Source organism: Pristiophorus japonicus, chromosome 2 (genome assembly GCF_044704955.1).
Source record: "Pristiophorus japonicus isolate sPriJap1 chromosome 2, sPriJap1.hap1, whole genome shotgun sequence".
Classification (NCBI taxonomy): domain Eukaryota; kingdom Metazoa; phylum Chordata; class Chondrichthyes; family Pristiophoridae; genus Pristiophorus; species Pristiophorus japonicus.
Window position 1 is genome coordinate 283,776,883 of NC_091978.1, and position 19,240 is coordinate 283,796,122.

At 43.8% G+C, this 19,240-nt stretch overlaps 1 protein-coding gene across 1 annotated transcript in view; it reads right to left on the bottom strand.

Moving 5' to 3' along the window:
* dclk2a (doublecortin-like kinase 2a) overlaps nucleotides 1-19,240 on the bottom strand; it is a 640,305-nt gene that overhangs the window by 138,919 nt on the left and 482,146 nt on the right. The window contains exons 7-8 of the mRNA XM_070871479.1: nucleotides 16,272-16,380; nucleotides 4,332-4,389 (exon numbers count right to left, since the gene is read on the bottom strand). Of these exons, the coding sequence (XP_070727580.1) occupies nucleotides 4,332-4,389; nucleotides 16,272-16,380 (167 nt within the window). The remainder of the gene's footprint in view (nucleotides 1-4,331; nucleotides 4,390-16,271; nucleotides 16,381-19,240) is intronic.

The following is a 19,240-nucleotide window of genomic DNA, read 5'->3' on the forward strand; positions in this document are numbered from 1 at the left end:
AGGGCAATGTGATGTAGTGTCTCGGGACTACATATAATGGTGTCGCGATGGTCCTTCAAATGTGCCTGTGCTATGTGACCTTACTCATGTCACCCTGCATCCTGCCCTCCTGCTAACCACTCGTCTCTTGTATTCTATTTCCAGATGAGGAGTCGCATGCACCACATCCTCCAATGGAAGCCTCCACCTCAGGCCATCAGGAGTAGGGGTGTGAAGCCGAGGAACTTTAAGGAGAGGAACAGACCGAGCAGCCTACTCCGAGGGGGGTGGGGGGGCTGATGCACTCGACACCTCTTTTTTCCCCAGACAGCACCTCGTCTGAGGAAGAAACATTCTCGGGTTTTGAGCCATCTGAGGCCCCGAGCACAAGTGGCATGCAGCAATGCACTACCGGGGTTGAATCCTGTATGCCGTCTCTCCGAGGGTGAGTCGGCAAAGCCGGACTGCTGATAGATAGACAGACGCACACCTAGACATGGTGGGACTGTCTAAGGAGAACGTCCAGCTCACCCGACAGCTCTTAGAGGTATTGGGTAGGATTCCCTCAAATATTGCGGCACTATCTGCGAACGTGACGGAGGTTGGGTCACAGATTGTCTGTGTGAGCCGCGAAACCTGCGAGGCTGTCAATGCCCACGCGCAATTGAAGGTCTTCATCTTTGACACTGCAGTCCCTAGTGTCACACTCAGACCCACATCACCTGTGAGTGGCGAGGCCGAGCAAGAGGCTTGCCATTCAGAAGCTGGGCCTTCCATACCCCAAGCTTCTCCAGTGGATCCACACATGGTGTCTCCATTGACTCTCTTCCCCCAATACAGCAGGGCTCTGGCCGCCTTGCTGCACGAACTCTTGGTATCAATTTGGGTCAGGACATGAGGGAGCGGGGTGCGAGGGAGGAGGGTTAGGGTGAGGGGGGGAAGCAGCTGGAAGTAAAAGATGTTTAGTGTAGGGGTTGTTGTTTTGTTCTTGTTTTATTGTTGTTGATACTTTACAAATTTTAAAAGTTTCCCAATTCTGTTAAGTTAAAAAAGTTTACAATAATGTTTAATAAATGTTTATTAAAGTTTCGCAATTACGTTTAGAGAGCTCAAAAAGTTTACAATGTTTACGATGTTTAACAAAATTATTTTGTTCACCTTAACCATTCCTGTGTAGTGTCTCATTTGCAGAATAAGAGGGGGAATAGTCAACATGTTGGGATAGAGTGGCCAGGCAAAGGTCAAACGTGCCGTTCACTCTTAAAGCAAAGCGTTGAATTATGAGCTGCTGACGTAAGGCTTTTGCAGCGGCGAAAGCTCCACGAGGCCTCCCCTGTGATGGTGGTGGTGGGGAAGGTGGTGATGGTGGTGATGGCATGGGTTCCTCACCAGGCTCCTCATCCTTGTCCTCCTCCTCCTCTCCTCTCTCCTGAGGTGGTCCTGTAGTCCCCAGTGGCAATTCTGTTCCCTCATCATGGCTAAGTTGTGAAGCATGCAGCACACCACAATAAGACCTGCTGAGGGGAGTATTGCAGGCAGCCTCCAGAATGGTCCAGGCATCAGAAGCGCTGCTTCAGCACTCCAATTGTCTGTTCGCCGATGTTGCGTGTGGTTATATGGCTCGCATTATAGCGAGGCTCGGCTTCTGTCTGAGGGTTCCGGAGGCGGGTGCATGAGCCAGGTGGCGAGACCGTAACCTTTGTCCTCCAGCATCCAGCTCTGGCTTTGTGGTTGACACTTGAACAAGCATGAGACACTTCTCTCACGCAAGATGTACGAATCATGGATGCTCCATGGATATTGGGCATTTACTGCCATGATGCGCTGAGTATGGTCGCAGATGATCTGTACATTCATGGAGTGGAATCCCTTTCGGTTTTGGTAAACCTCTGGATTGAGTAATGGTGCTCGCAAGGCGATGTGTGTACAGTCAATGGCACTCTGAACCTTGGGGAAGCCAGCAATTCATCCAAAACCTATAGCCCTCTCATTCTGTGCCTCCTTAGTCATTGGGAACTTTATGAAGTCCATCCTGAGTGCGTATATTGCAGTAGTCACCTGGCGAATGCAGTGATGTGTAGTGTACTGCAAGATGGAGCAAATGTCCCCTGCTGATGCCTAAAAGGAGCCGGAGGCATAGAAAGCAAGTGCTGCAGTCACTTTCATGATGGACAGTGCAGTCCTGTTGACGCTGGTAGGTCTGCCTTTATGAATTGGCATATCTCTGTGACCACCTCTTTTCGGAAGCACAGTATTCTAATGCACTGTGCCTTAGAGAGTTGCAAGTATGAGTGCTGTTCCCTGTAAACTTGTGGGGAGTAAGGCCTCCTCCCCAGATGTCTGCAACCTCTTCAATTACACTCAAAATGCTCATCAATAAGCCTTCTTCCAGCTTGACGCTGCATAGAAAAAGCAGCCAGTAATAATGGCTGACATAGTATAGCCCCCATTTTTGTTATATGTCCTTAAATATCCTTTAAAACAAACTATAAACTCTCATAAAACTTCACTGTGTAAAATTAAGCCTTCCTTCTCTAAATCCTTTTATGCACTGAACCACTGCTCCATTTTCATAGCGTCAGGTGTGCCTTGGGTTCGACTGATTGTTTTTCGGGCGGTTTTCCAAGCGGACGGTAAAACGGGCGATATCGCCCAATTTTCTGCCCAGGGCGATGGCGCAGCATTGAATGCCGATTGACGTCATCAAAACGGTGAAAATATCGGGCGGGCGCTAGGTTTTAGCGCTGCCGGAAAACCACCCCCGAATTTTCCACCCGGGCGCAAAATTTGTTTTTGCGCTTCGCCCAGGCGGAAAACCGGTCGCAAACCTGTCGAAAATCTAGCCCTGAGGCTGTACTGCCTCTCTAAAAGAGCTATCAACTAATCCCAGTCCACTTTTCTACATTTTAAAAATTAGCTTTTCACGAATCTCAATTTATATCCTCTGGCCCTACATTCCTGACTTATTGTGAAGTCAGAATCTATAGCAGTGAATTTCTGTGGAGCTGCTCTTGCTGCTGTAACTTCACCAGAAATGTGGCGTAAGCCCCATTTATACAGGTTGGACGTCTCTGGTCCGGAACTCTCTGGTCCAGAAATATCCGTGGTTTGGCATCAGCTGGGCCTGAGGGAGAGGATGGTTTATTAAAAAAAAGTTTCGATTGGCTGGAGCGGCTGTCAGTTAGTGAGTGTGTTTGCCGATTGGCTGGAGCGGCTGTCAGTTATTGAGTGTGTTTGGCGCTTGGCGAGAGCGGCTGTCAGTCAGTGAGTGTGTTCGGCGATTGGTTGGAGCGGCTGTCAGTCAGTGTGTGTGTTCAGTGATTGGCTGGAGCGGCTGTCAGTCAGTGAGTGTGTTCAGCGATTGGATGGAGCGGCTGTCAGTCAGTGAGTGTGTGTGCAGGTGCTGAGGGAGCCGCCCACAGGCTGCCAGCTCGCACTCACAAACACAGGAGCCCACGCGCTGTCGACAGTCATCAAGTGTGACCACCCGTAGGTTAGAAAATTCTCTGTTCCGGCACCGGTCAGGTCCCGAGGGTGCCGGACCAGAGAGGTCCAACCTGTACCAGATTTATTCATTATTCTGGCAAAGTTATGGTGGCAAAGCAGGAACAGCTCCGAGGAAATTTCCAGCCACCATTTACCTTATCTGCAATAGTGTTTTATATAGTGTGATCTACTTTCCAGACTGTAAAGCTCAAATGTCTCTACTCTTTCCTTGTATCTCATTCTCTTTACACTTGGGATCAATCTCTGTGCAGATTGATTAGGATCAAAACAATTAAATAACAGCATCAGGATAAATTCAGTCAAACAATGATGTCTTGATATCAACTGGAATGAGCAATAACTGAGAAATGATGATAATTGATTTCTGGATAAAACCAACTGGTCTCTAGTTTTATTTGGCTTCCATTTGGATGTATTATCAGATGAGAACCATGTGAGCATACAAATATACAAAAATGATATACAGGAAAAGACCAACTGATCCATGGAGCCTGTCCTGTATCATCATGGTGCAACTTAACCCATAACCCACATTATCTCCCTACCCACAAGTAGCCATGTAAACTTGAGGGAGTGGTAAAATAAAAACACTGAAAAAACCCCAGGTCATTTTATGGGGGAAAAAAACCTGGGAAATTTTTCTCCGACCTCCAAAGGTGAGCAAACATGTTCAAGGAGACACATTGCTCAGTACCCCACCTACCTTATTTACACTGTGATGTACCAGATAGTCCTGACTCCATGCTTATCGCCACTTGTGTTACTGCATGAGGAATATCAATCACACGTTCCAGAGCTTAGTCAAATATCATAGAAATACAATAGTCAGCAAGTAATCTTCTTACCTTACCACTGCACTTGGCCTTGTCAATTATTTTCAGTGCATACTCCTTGCCACTAGACCTAAGTAAAACACAGATAAATAAGTAGCTTTTTTGTAATACCAATATCATTTTCACTCTACAAAATGTATTTTAAAATACTTTTTCTCTTTCAATGGAGACAAAGCATATAGAGGCGCTGGAGAGGGTGCAGAGGATTTACAAGGATGATACCAGAAATGTATGCGGGGGTATACATATCAGGAAAGCATGAACAGGCTGGGTCTCTTTTCTCTTGAAAAAATAGAGGTCTTTAAAATTATGAAAGATTTTGATAGAGTGGATAAAGAGAGAATGTTTTCACTTGTGGGGAAGAGCATAACTAGAGGCCATCAATATAAGATAAACACCAAGAAATCTAAAAAGGGAATTCAGAATAAACTTCTTTACCCAAAGAGCAGTGAGAATCTGGAACTCACTACCACAGGGAGTGGTTGAAGCGAATAGTATAAATGCATTTAAAGGGAGACTAGACAAGCATAGAAGGGAAAGAGGGTTATGCTGATAAGAGTAAGATGAGGAAAGACGGGAGGAGGCTCGAGTGGAGCATAAACGCTGGCATGGACTGGTTGGGCCAAGTGGCCTGTTTCTGTGTCGTATATCCTATGTAATCCTATGTAAAGTGGTCTCCCACCCCACCCTCCGACCAAGTTTTATATTCACATTATTGGGGTAGAAATTGCAGTTGGAGGTTTCCCACGGACGGATGCCTCCGACCTGCAAAAAATCTACGCATTTACCTGGTGGTCCAGGAGGTTTGTAGATTGGTGCTCCTGGGCCTCTCCGGGTACCTGCGGGTGGAGGCCCATATATCCCAGGGATGCAGGTGGTTCACAAGCGCCCCTGGGATCATGTGGGCTTGCCCAACCAATAAAAGAAGGGAATCTCCATTCATACTTATGGGGTTTCTGTTTGTATGGAACTCTCATAAGTATGAATAGGGATCCACTTAAAAAAGACACGAACACATCGAATAAAACAAATAAAAATTACATATTTAAAATGAATTAAAATTCTATTTAATCAAATATTTTAAACAAAAAGAATATGTTTTAATGAAGCTAAAATAAACTTACCTTATTGGACAGGGTTTTTAATATATAAATGAGTGATAACATTTTATTTTTCTATTTTTTAAAACTCTTATGCTGGTAAATGCAGTCCTTACTCCTAGGGGATAAAGGATTGGCTAACGAACAGAAAACAGAGAGTAGGGATAAATGGTTCATTCTCGGGTTGGCAATCAGTAACCAGTGGGGTGCCGCAGGGATCAGTGCTGGGACCCCAACTATTTACAATCTATATTAACGACTTGGAGGAAGGGACTGAGTGTAATGTAACCAAGTTTGCCGACGATACAAAGATGGGAGGAAAAGCAATGTGTGAGGAGGACACACAAACTCTGCAAAAGGACATAAACAGGCTTAGTGAGTGGGCAAAAATTTGGCAGATTGAGTCTAAGGTTGGAAAGTGTGAGGTCATGCACTTTGGCAGAAAAAAATCAAAGAGCAAGTTATTATTTAAATGGAGAAAGATTGCAAAGTGCTGCAGTACAGCGGGACCTGGGGGTACTTATGCATGAAACACAAAAGGATAGTATGCAGGTACAGCAAGTGATCAGGAAGGCCAATGGAATCTTGGCCTTTATTGCAAAAGAAATGAAGTATAAAAGCAAGGAAGTCTTGCTACAGCTATATAAGGTGTTGATGAGGTCACACCTGGAATACTGCGTGCAGTTTTGGTTTCTATATTTACGAAAGGATATACTTGCTTTGGAGGCAGTTCAGAGAAAGTTCACAAGGTTGATTCCAGAGATGGGGAGGTTGACTTATGAGGAAAGATTGAGTAGGTTGGGCCTCTACTCATTGGAATTCAGAAGAATGAGAGGTGATCTTATTGAAACGTATAAGATTATGAGGAGACTTGAGAAGGTGAATGCAGAGAGGATGTTTCTGCTGATAGGGGAGACTAGAACTAGAGGGCATAATCTTAGAATAAGGGGCCGCCCATTTAAAACTGAGATGAGGAGAAATTTCTTCTCTCAGAGGGTTGTGGATCATGGAATTCGCTGCCTCAGAGAGCTGTGGAAGCTGGGACATTGAATACAGTTAAGACAGAAATAAACAGTTTCTTAAACAATAAGGGAATAAGGGATTATGGAGAGCGAGCAGGGAAGTGGACCTGAGTCCATGATCGGATCAGCCATGATCGTATTAAATGGCGGAGCAGGCTCGAGGGGCCATATGGCCTTCTCCTGCTCCTATTTCTTATGTTCCTGCTTTTACCAGGCGTAAGAATTTGGGTGGAAGTTGGGCAAATAACCCAATCCTCCACCCACAGAGATCTTTTTCTTTCGGATTCTTTACAGATTACAAGTTCCGGCTCTCAGCGCATGCACAATGCATGCCTAAACCTGGAACCTGTGGAGCCCCCTACGGGCATGTACGCAACCGTAGGGGCTGCATATTCAGTCCCATTTTTTTCAGCAGGAGAACCAACATAGTCAAATTTCATCACGTTGGCTTTTTGGGTTCTGATCTGGTCCATTGCAAATCAACAGTTACTGATCCATGGTCGCTAATCTATGAGGAATTATATAATTTTACAGGAGGATTTTCATAAAAATACATGTGTGGAAACGACACAAGCCAATGCTCTGTGACTCTATTTACCCAAAAACATACTGTTCTATTTAGCTGTGAGGGTAGGTATGTGGCTTTTAGACTCTTCTACTATTAATAGACTGTATGTGTGAGCTCAGTACTAGAGGCTCATGGGATGAGAAGCTCTGATTCTATGAGTAGCCCCAAGTTGCATTAACTGACAGAATTTTGGTTGCTACACTCAAATATTTATCAGCTTCAGGCAGCTATGTCACTGTATGAACATGAAGCCAACATCCTAACCATCAACCTACGGGTAAAATGTAGAGAGATGTGCTTAAAGTATGACATACAAGGAGTAATTCTTTGCTCCTGCAGTTCCAGCGGTGAAGCCACATTTGCAAGATATAGAATCTCTGTCTCGCCATTCTCGTGAGTGCAGCTTCCAAATGCAAGTCTGACTCCCTGCTGGGAGTACAACATTGCAGATTCACTCTTTCTGTATATGCTGTGTCAGCTGTGGTTCAGTGGGTAGCACACTGTAGGTGAGAGGGGCTAGGAGTGGGCAGGATGCTGCTGATTACTGCAGGAGTTGGAGTGAGTTTGTAAAACATTGTTGGTGTTTTTTTTTTCAAATTTTGGCCCATAAACATCAATCCTAGGGGCCTAGGGGCCTGGAGCCTGGAGTGCTGGGGCCCTCAGAGGACAATGCTGTCAGGATGAACTGAATCAGGGGAGAAAATGTTTTGAGCAGGGAGAATAAAGGGCCAAAGATTTGGGCAGGGACCCTAGGAGGTTTGGAAAAGAAAATATGGTGGTGGTTCACTGTCAGGTTAAGGAGATACGAGCTTGCGATATCATCCAGGCAGTACATGAGGAATGCGGTGAAGGAAGTTGCTTTGCTTGCCGACCAAAGCCGCATGTTGGATTCGAAGTAACGGTCAGTGGCCGAGAGGAGGTGGAAAGACTTTTACTGAGCATGAAGGTTGGTGAGAAGTACGTGGATGTGTCTCTGCTGTATTCTGAAGAGATGGTAGTCTCATTCTTAAACCTGCCAGTTTATGTTAAGGATGATGTGCTGATAAAAAAGTTGGAGTCATGGGAGGTTAAATTTTGATCAGTAATAAAGAGGAGCTACATTCCACGCACGTGAGTAACCGATGGAATCCATTATCTAAAGGTGCGGTTCCCAGAGGGGGTGAAGTTATTACCCTACAGCATGAAATTCGAAACAATGGAAGGAGTGCAGTACTTCCGGGTACTGCATGATAACCAGGTGAAGGTTTACTATTACTGTCTTTATAGAATCATAGAATCATAAAAAAATTACAGCATGAAAGGAGGCCATTTCAGCCCATCGTGTCTGCGCCGGCCAACCAAGAACTATCCAGCCTAATCCCACTTTCCAGCTCTTGGTCCATAGCCCTGTAGGTTACGGCACTTTAAGTGCACATCAAAGTATTTTTAAAATGTGGTGAAGGCTTCTGCCTCTACCACCCTTTCAGGCAGTGAGTTCCAGACCCCCACTACCCTCTGGGTGAAGACATTTTCCCTCATATAAGAACATAAGATCATAAGAAATAGGGGCAGGATTAGGCCATTTGGCCCATCAAGCCTGCTCCGCCATTTAATAAGATCATGGCTGAACTGATCATGGACTCAGCTCCACTTCCCTGCTTGCTCCCCATATCCTTTTACTCCCTTATCGCTCAAGAATCTGTCTATCTCCGCCTTAAATATATTCAATGACCCAGCCCCCACAGCTCTCTGGGGAAGAAAATTCCATCGATTTACAACCCTCTGAGAGAAAAAAATTCCTTCTCATCTCATTTTTAAATGGGCAGCCCCTTATTCTGAGACTATGTTCCCTAGTTTTAGTTTCCCCTATGAGTGGAAATATCCTTGTCGAGCCCCCTCATTATCTTATATGTTTTGATAAGATTATCTCTCATTCTTCTGAACTTCAATGTGTATAGGCCCAACCTACTCAATTTATCTTCATAAGTCAACCCCCTCATTTCCAGAATCAACCTAGTGAACCTTCCCTGAACAGCCTCCAATGCAAGTATATCCTTCCTTAACTACGGAGAGCAAAACTCTACGCAGTACTCTAGATGTGGCCTTACCAATACCCTGTATAGTTGTAGCAAGACCTCTCTGCTTTATATTCTATCTCCCTTGCAATAAAGGCTAACATTGCATTTGCCTTCCTGATTACTTACTGTACCTGCAAACTAACTTTTTGTGTTTCATGCACATGGACCCCCAGGTCCCTCTGTACTGCAACACTTGCAATTTTTCTCCATCTAAATTGTAATTTGTTTTTCTATTTTTTCTGCTAAAGTGGATAACCTCACATTTTCCCACATTATATTCCATCTGCCAAATTTTTGCCCACTCACTTAGCCTGTCTATATCCCTTAACAGATTTCTTGTGTCCTCACAATTTGCTTTCCCACCCATCTTTGTATCATCAGCAAACTTGGCTACATTACACTCAATCCCTTCACCCAAGTCATTAATATAGATTGTAAATAGTTGAGGACCAAGCACTGATCCCTATGGCACAATACTAGTCACTGTTTGCCAACTGGAAAATGACCCATTTATCCCGACTCTCTGTTTTCTGTTAGTTAGCCGGTCCTCTATCCAATGCTAATATATTACCCTCAACCCCGTGAACTTTTATCTTGTGCAGTAACCTTTTATGTGGCACCTTATCGAATGCCTTCTGGAAATCCAAATACACCACATTCACTGGTTCCCCCTTATCCACCCACAAAGAACTCCAGCAAATTTGTCAAACATGATTTCCCTGTCATAAAACCATGCTGACTCTGCTTGATTGAATTATGCTTTTCCAAATGTCCCGCTACTGCTTCCTTAATAATGGACTCCAGCATTTTCCCAACTCCTCTAAACCTCCCCTCAATTAATTTAAATCTATGTCCCCTGATTGTTGACCACTCTGCCAAGGAAAGCAGGTCCTCCCTATCCACTCTATCCAGGCCTCTCATAATTTTATACACCTCAAACAGGTCTCCCCTGAGCCTCCTCTGTTCCAAAGAAAACAGACACGGCATCTCCAATCTTTCCTCATAGCCAAAATTCTCCTGTCCAGGCAACATTCTTGTAAATCTCCTCTGCACCCTTTCCAGTTCAATCACATCTTTCCTGTAATGTGGTGACCAGAAGTGCACACAGTACTCCAGCTGTGGCCTAACCAGTATTTTATACAGTTCAAGCATAACCTCCTTGCTCTTGTATTCCATGCCTCGACTAATAAAGGCAAGTATTCCATATGCCTTCTTAATCTCCTTATCTACCTGGCCTGCTACCTTTAGGGATCTGTGGAGCTGCAATCCAAGGTCCCTTCGTTCCTCTACACTTTTCAGTGTCGTACCATTTAATGTATATTCCCTTGCCTTGTTAGACCTCCCCAAATGCATTACCTTTCACTGATCCAGATTGAATTCCATTTGCCACTGTTCCGCCCACCTGATCAGTACATTGATATCTTTCTGCACACGACCATCTAGTTAGAAGCTGTCCAGACCTATACTGTTATAATGTGATGAGGATAGAGGATTGACTAATGAACAGAAAAGAGAGAGTAGGGATAAATGGTTCATTCTCTGGTTGGCAATCAGTAACGAGTGGGGTGCCGCAGGGATCAGTGCTGGGACCCCAACTATTTACAATCTATATTAACGATTTGGAAGAAGGGACTGAGTGTAACGTAGCCAAGTTTGCTGACGATAAAAAGATGGGAGGAAAAGCAATGTGAGAGGAGGACACAAGAAGCTTCCTGCTGGGGAAAGCTGTCGGCGGCACCAAGCGGTGGCTGATCCACTCTTGCAGGGCAATTTCCCGCGGGGCAATTTCCCACACGGGGCGGAAAGGGGATTGCCGACGGTCAGTAAGGGGTCGGTAAGGGGTCGGCGTGTGCTCGACCCGGGGTGGGAATATGACAGGGCGGTCCCGTACACCCCTCCAAAAATAATGGAGGGTAATTTTCAAAAAGGCGGCCCCTCCGCGCTGACCTCTTTGAAGCGGTCACGGCTCTTACAGAACGGGGCAATTTCGGCCCCAGAAGATTTACAGATATCTGTAAAGCAGTTGACGGAGGGGATAAGGGAGCAGAGACTAAGTGGAAGGTTTTAAAGGAAGAGTGGGAATTATTGCAAGCTGAAAAATGCAAGAGGGCCATTCTCCACGCAAAGGCTAAAGATGCACTGGAGGGAGAAAGATGCACTAGATATTTTCTAGAGCAAGAGAAGTTGATACAAAGGTTATCATTAATTGGAGAGTTGAAGGTTGGGGAAAAGATCATTAATGAAATTGGGGAGATTATGGAGGTGGCTAGTAGCTTTTAGCAACAATTATATACAAAAGAAGACATTTCCAAATTTACGATGGAGAAGGTTAGTGCTTATATTGATGAGGGTTGAAAGGAGGATGAGAGAAGCGTGTGTGACAAAGAAGTAGGATTAACAAAATAAAAGTAGCAATAAATGGAATGAAAGGGGGGGAAAGCCCAGGGTCCGATGGACTAAGTGCAGAATTTTATAAAGAATTTTTAGAGATTTTAAGTCCATCTTAGAGGTTTTTAAAGGGATTAAAACAGAGGGAAGCAAGGCCCTATCCATGAGGAGAGGTATCATAAGCTTAGCTTATAAAAATAAAGGGAATAGAAGGGATCTGAAGAATTGGAGGTCCATAACATTATTAAATGTGGATTATAAGACCTTGGCGAGGGTTATGGCAAATCGTATTAAGGAGGTGATGCCGCAGATAGTTTCATTCACTCAGTCCTATGGAGGCCGTAGGCTGGGACAGCGCAGACTCTGTGGTCTCAATCTGAAATGCGATAGAGCTCAGGGAAGAGAGCTCAGGGAGGCTTATGTGCTAAAGATAGACCAAGAGAAAGCCTTTGATAGACTCTCTCAGAAGTTTTTATTGATGGTTTTGGAAGCATTTGGTTGTGGGAAAAATTTCAATGAGTGGCTAAGGATTTTTTATTCAAACATATTTAGCTGTGTTAATTGTAATGCTTTTTTATTCAAGTATTTTCCAATACAGAGGTCAGTGAGACAGGGTTGTCCTCTGTCCCCATTGTTGTAAACATTGGTAGCAGAACCATTAGGTTACATGATGCGAAAGAAACAAGGCGTAGTCGGGATTGCGGTTCCCAGTTTTGGGCAGGTGTCGGTGATACACCAATATGAAGATGACACAACCTTAACACTGAGAGATGGGGAGTCAGTGAGGAAAGCTATAGGAACAGTGGAGGAGTACTGTAGAGCTTCAGGAGTCAGAGTGAATTATAGTAAGTCCCAAGGCTTGGTTGCGGGAAGCAGAAGGGGGGAGTGGTTGGAGGAAATCCCTTTTAAGGTGGTAGAGGTTTTGGAAGTTCTGGGGGTGCATGTGGGGTGCAAGAAAGATAGGGATGAAGTGGAGTGATTAAATTGGAAACCGAAGGTTATGAAAATTAAAAAGATTTTGGGAAGATGGGAAAGAAGGTGGTTGAAAGTACAAGGAAGAGCGACAGTGGTGTCAGCTCTCTTGCTATCTAAACTATGGTATTTATTGATGGTGGAGGACATTCCTGAGTGGGTGGAAAAGTTTATCCGAGAGGTTTGTGTGAGGTTTTTATGGGAAGGGAAACCAGCCTTGGTTGCTTACAAAACCATCATTGGACAGCGAAATCAGGGAGGTCTCAATTTTCCAGATATAGATTTGAAGAAAAAAGCCTTTAGAATTAAATGGATGAAGAGATTTCTTCAGAAGTCAAATACAAGTTTTTGGAAGAGTTGTTTCCATCATTTGTTTTAATTAAGTGGGATAGGAGGACAGAGAATATTTTACATGGAATACAACAATATGGTTTTGAAATCAATTAAATCTCTCCCTAGGTTTTATAAGTGGGTTGTAGAGACTTGGGCCCAATTTTTAAAAAGTGAGCAGTTTATGCCCAAAGGTGCTGAGGAATTTTTAAAACAGCCCTTATTTTTGAACAGGTGGATCAGTGTTGAAGGAGAGGTGTTATTTAATCAAGCTTTTATAAAAGCTGGTATTATATATGTGAAAGATGTATTATATGAGGTGATTCCAGGTTGGTTGCCGGAAGTGGTAGTGAGGGACATGGTTTGGGAGGTGGATCAGGAGGTAGAGGAAAAAGCAATTATGATCATGTATGAGAAGATTGTGAGGGCAATGCCACAGGATTGGATGGAAGGAATACATACCCAAATCTCCAAAGGAGGTATAACGTGTCCCGCTTTCCCAAGCTTTCTGCTGGAGAAAGGGGAGGAGTTGGTCCAATTTGACAACTGTAATACTCGAGATTTCTATGGGGTATTTAGAGAATGGAGATTCAAGACGCCTGCTGGTCAGGAGTTTTGGCAGAGTATCTACCGACAGCTGGATTTCAACACGTTTTGGAAGGGAATGTGGGCGAAATTTAATTGTCCAGAGTGGATTTAACTGGATTTCAAATTGGCTCATAACCGGATTTTTACCGTGATAGTCTTATGTAAGATTGGGCAAGTAGAGGTGGCAACTTGCCCAGTGTGTGGGACACGGGATGAGATTCTGTCTTATTTATTGCTGTCCTATTTATTGCTGTTATGTCTGCAGTTAAATGATTTTAAGTATTATGTTTGACAGTTGTGTGAGGTTTTCTTGCTGGGTGAGGACCGAAGAGCAAGAATGGGAATTCCATGGAACTCAATTTTGAGATGGGGTCTGCCCGAGTCTAGCAGAGTGGCAATTAATTTAATGTTCAGCTTGGCTAGATTTGTGATTATGATTATGAAGGAATGCTCTATTTTTTAAGGGAAGGAGAATAAACCTTAAAGAGTATTTTAAATATAAACTAAAAGATCATTGCAGGCTCTGTGGCTGTTTTATTCAGAAAATAATTTAAAGCTAGTATTTTATGATTCATTTAAAGCTAGTATTTTATGATCAATTTGTAAATTACAATAGATTAATATATGTTACAGGAGACAAATTAAACTTCAGGTTTTAAAGTTATGTGTTGGAGGAACGGCTGTGCAGAGGGGCGGAATGGATTTGTATGATACAATGGAATGATCATAATGTTGTAAATGTTCTTAATGGTCAATAAATATTATTTTTTTTAAAGAGGGTGGAACTCTCGCCTCTCTCAGAAGATTGTGGGTTCAAGTCCCACTCCAGAGACTAGAGCACAAAAATCTAGGCTGCCACTCCAGTGCAGTGCTGAGGGAGCACTGCACTGTCAGAGGTGCTGTCTTTTGGATGAGATGTTAAACCGAAGACCCATCTGATCTCTCAGGTGGAAGTAAAAGATATTGTGGCACTATTTTGAAGAAGAGCAGGGGAGTTATCCCCGGTGTCCTGGTCAATATTTATCCCTCAAAGTACTGGTGCTAGGAAATAAAAATGTCAAGAATGTCCAGTGTGTTAGGTAGGGATTGCTTGAGACTTGGAGTTTTCATGTAAAATCTCTCAGCTTCCTGTGACTGCTACTGCCTTTTGCCCCATATCCTGTGTCCCATTAATGCCTTGCATTCACTAATGTGTGCAGTACTGTCCTACAGCCAAGACATGGCCTGTACCTGGTCAAGCCTGATTTTAATCTAATGTTCATGTACTTTATATAACATTGCAACTGCCACTGCATAAAACCTCCACATACATAAAATATGGAACAAAGAAATACCTCTTATAAAAAACAATGGTATTACTCATGGGTAGGCCACAACCTACAGCACTGTTTCTGTTGTTTATCACAATCCCCTGACAACCTAAACATAACAGCAGTTTGCCCATCACTATTGCAGCAAATTAATGAAATAATGACTGACACAAAGTCATTTACATAACATTTCAGAAAACCTCTGTTCATTACCACCCCCCCCCCCCACCCCACCACCAAATTACTTCCTCTGAGTTATTTATACGATAGAAAAATAGGGGTAAATTTTATGAATTTGTGCTCCTGGCATAGGATTTTGTACCACTGAAACAGATACGGGGAATTTTGGCAAGGAGGCAGCATGATTTTCTGTGATCTGTGCACCGGGAACGCTGATTTGTAAAAGTTACCCTCGTTTTGATTACCACCCCCCACCTATCTCTTGTACCTCATCTTAATTTGTAATTTCTTTGGCCTGTTTGTCACATGACATGGTCTGTTCTTGGACACTGTGAATACTGCAGTTCGACATGAGCTGAGTGGAAACTAGGAACTCCCATGGTACATCTCTCTCACACAGAATGAATCAACAGGAGCTGGAAATATCTGCCAGGTCGAAGGATCTTTTACCACTTGAGTGTCATGTCATGGATTGGCATTGTGCACATGGGGTGCTGTAGTTCCACTGAAGCAGAGTGAAAAACTGTAACTCTCTTACAGCCCTCTCATGCACACAATTTGTCCACAGAAGCTGGCAATCTCCACGCAGGGACTTCCAATATGAAATAACTAACTTTAAAAATAGGTTTAATGATTTTAGCACAATTATTTAATTTTTACGTGTTTTGTGCTATAGATGTTACTTATATGGATAACTGCTCAGCTGTGTATGAAATCAAAATACCAGCTCGGACCATTTTGAATAAATAAGATAAGTGAACTGCTGGGTTCAAATTACAATATTTGAATTGGTTGCCATTCTGCGGGGTCTTATCCTGATCTTTATTGAAGTGAATCAGTATGATTACATTCCTTTTGGAGTTAGTCAAAAATATCTGACAGTTTATTAAATAGCGCCTTTTGCAATCAATCTAAGTGCTTTACAGTCAACTGATGTACTAGTAAAACACATGGCAGCCATAATGTGCAGAGCAAAACTCCACATAATGACCAGATAATCTGTTGTAGTGAAGTTAGTTGGGGGATGCCAGGACACCGGGGAGAATCCCTGCTCTTCTTTGAAATAGTACTCTGTGATCTTTTATTTGCACTTGAGATGGCAAACAGGGTCTTAGATTATGGTTTCATCTGAAAGATGGCACCTCCGACAGTGACCACTCCCTCAGTGTCAGCCTAGATTTTGTGCTCAAGTCTTTGCAGTGCGGCTTGAATCCACAACCTTCTGACTCAAGGCAAGACTGCTGCCAATAAGCCACGGCTGACATCTTGTCAAACTAACACATGTAGTGTATGACTTGCTATAGACAAAAGCTTCCGTTGTAACTATAGTTACGAAGAAAACTTCAGTTATAAGTGTTAAGTGCAAATTAGCCTGTGGACTGAATCACATCAGGAGTGCTTCTTACAGGACTGTAAAAGTTTTCATTGGTGACTTACCGCTCCACACATTCTTTAACAACTGCAAAATTCCCATCTCCAATCACCTTCCCAACTTTATATTTATCAAGAATAGTTGAAGCTGAAAAGGATCTATTTCCATTCACACCTGTGGAAAGAGTGAAGAGAATCCAGGTCACTATTCTCAGGCCTAACTGCTCCAGGTGCATCCGCCACACCACTTACCTTAGGAATAACTTTACATTATCAGTGATCCACCGACTAAGCACATTGGCCTATCTCTTCTCTACAGAAATAATTCATTTTCATTTGGCAAGCTGATATTTTAACCGTCAAAAATGAATAATGATTTTTCAGCATTAGCATTAAAAGTTGAACTTTTTTAAACTGATGTCTCTTCACAATAACAGCTTTCTTTTTACATATTTTACATCTTATTTGGTCATATTATTCCCTTTTTTAAGTATCACTATAGCACACATCGCACTGCCTGCGTAAATAATGATGACATTCAGTTTGATTCCTCCGTCCTGAATTTGACTCGCATGATACTAAGAATGGAATGATAAGAAAATCCTGAGCATAAGTGGTCATTGGGTCCATCAAGCTCAGTCCATTCTGAGCCAGTGAGTTATTATTCTGTTATGTACTTCTTACCAAAACCACTTGTTAATCTCCTGCTGTAGAGAACATTAACTTCTTTCCCCTAACTCCCCTGAAAAAATAAGCAGTTTTTTAATATCTTTGTAATCCTCAATCTCACTTCTCAACAAGATCCAGTTTCTTTTAACCAATTAAGATAGGAACACAGGAGCAGGAGTTGGCCATTCAGCCTGCTCCGCCATTCAGTTAGATCATGGCTGATCTGTTCCTCAACTTCATTTTCCCACCTTAGCTCCATATCCTTTGATATCCTTACTAACAAAATTCTATCGATCTCAGTCTTGAAAGCTAGCATCCTCAGGCTTTTGGGGGAGAGAGTTCCAGATTTCTACTATCCTTTGTGTGAAAAAGAGCTTCCTGATTTCCCTACCAAATGGTCAAGCTCTAATTTTAAAATTATGTCCCCTCGTTGCTGATTCCCCATCAGAGGAAATTGTTTCTCCGTACCTACCTTCTCTGTATCTGCCTCTCAATCTGGCTGCTGGCAGTCAGGAAACAGATAAAAAAAAATTAAATCATGCCTTGCGATAAATTCGGTAGGACCTGAGGGAAACTAGTTGTCCCGGGTTTCCCATTCCCATTCCAGTCCCTCCACCCGGCTCCCTACCTGCCTTCACATTAAAATTCCGATCTTGGTTTAATGTTTTTATTTTATAAACTTTCAGAAAGCCCACTACTGAAACATCAGTGTCCCATCCAAAATTGAACAAATCAAATAGAAAGTTTGAGAAAATATTCTGTAATGTTATTGCAGTCTTATCATCCACATGATTAAGGCAAGAAAATAGTTAACAAATGAGTCTTAAAAATTGGGAACCAAAGGAGCTGTTAGGAGGCAGAGCATCACAAAGTGAGAATTTTCCATACCACGAAGAAGTTTTGCCCAAATTTTGATTCCCATTTACTATATAACATTCTGAAGTCTATGGGGAAGTGACGAACGATTAAAGAAATAAGATGCAGCTGTTCAAAGAAACTAAGGCCGTGAAATGCGGCACCTCAGCACCAGCTGATCAGGCTGGTTTCAGAGAAAAAAATGCAGGCTGCCTCGCTTCCGCCCACTTCCGGTGAGTCCTGCGATGGCCGCCATTTTGGGCAGGTCTGCAGCGCGGCCGTTGCCTGCGCTCACTAATAAAAATGGTAATGAGGTCAATCGTGACGTCAGTTAACGTGCAACGCTGAATTGACGCACGACCTGCCATTTTTGATGTCGCTCCACCACTGAATGCCCTCTCCATCACAAACAGCTGAACATGCATTCAGCAGCAAGAAGGACCCCCACCAATGTTCCCTCCAAGCTGTGTAGCCGTGCAGCTGTTTGCTGGTCCGGGACAACAAATATGAAATTTTCCACCCTACAAGAAAAATCTGGGGGAACATTGCCCCCCCGACCAGCGGTATTTAAAGGGATCAGGAACAACTTGCAGGTGATTTGCTTTTTGATTTCTACTGGCTCTGTAAATTTGTGCAACTGTTTGGAGCTCTCTGCAGTTATTTAAACTTGGTGAGGTGACAGGGATGGTGCTGCAAGTGGAGAACGCCTTGATTCTGATTTAAAGGGTTCTGCTCAGACCATTTGCTCCCAGTCTTGGGGGCTCTATTTGCAGTCCCCCTCGTGCTGGAGTATGACAGGGAGACGAAGCAGAGGCAGTGAAGAGGACAAGCTGCTCACAGCAGGAGGAGGAGGAGAGGCAGGGGGGCTCTCAGCAGGAGGCCATAACCACCTAGGGTCTTCCGAGAGCACTTGTCCTCCCTGCACAAACCAGGAGCAGTGTATTTGGAGGCTCTGCTTCACCAAGGAGGTAGTCACAGAACTCTGTTAGCTCCTGCAACCAGACTTGCAGCCTCAGAGCAGGGCAACGACAGCGCTGCCAGTGGCCCTCAAGGTCACCGTGGCTCCCAATTTTTTCCGCCGCTGGATCCTTCCAGTCTGCAGCAGGAGACATAGCTAACATCTCCCAGTTCGTCGTCCTTCACTTCATCCGGGAGGTCAGAGAGGCTCTAAGCAGAGAGGAGCAGGAGTAGCTAGGATATGGCTTTGCCAGGATATCAGGCTTCCCCATGGGGCAGTGCACCATTGACCGCACACACATGGCTTTTGGGCACCGCTTATCAATCCTGAGGTGTACAGCAATGGCTACCACTTATTTAATAAGCAGTGGGTGTGCGACCATACCCAGCACATCATGATGGTGAATGCCCACTATCCTGGCCAAGTCATGATGACTTCATCCTGTGCTAGTCCACTGTGCCCGCAATATTCCAGCCACCACGGCAAATCCGAGAGTGGCTGCTCGGAGACAAGGCAATCCACTCTACACCTGGCTGCTGACTCCCCTCTGCAA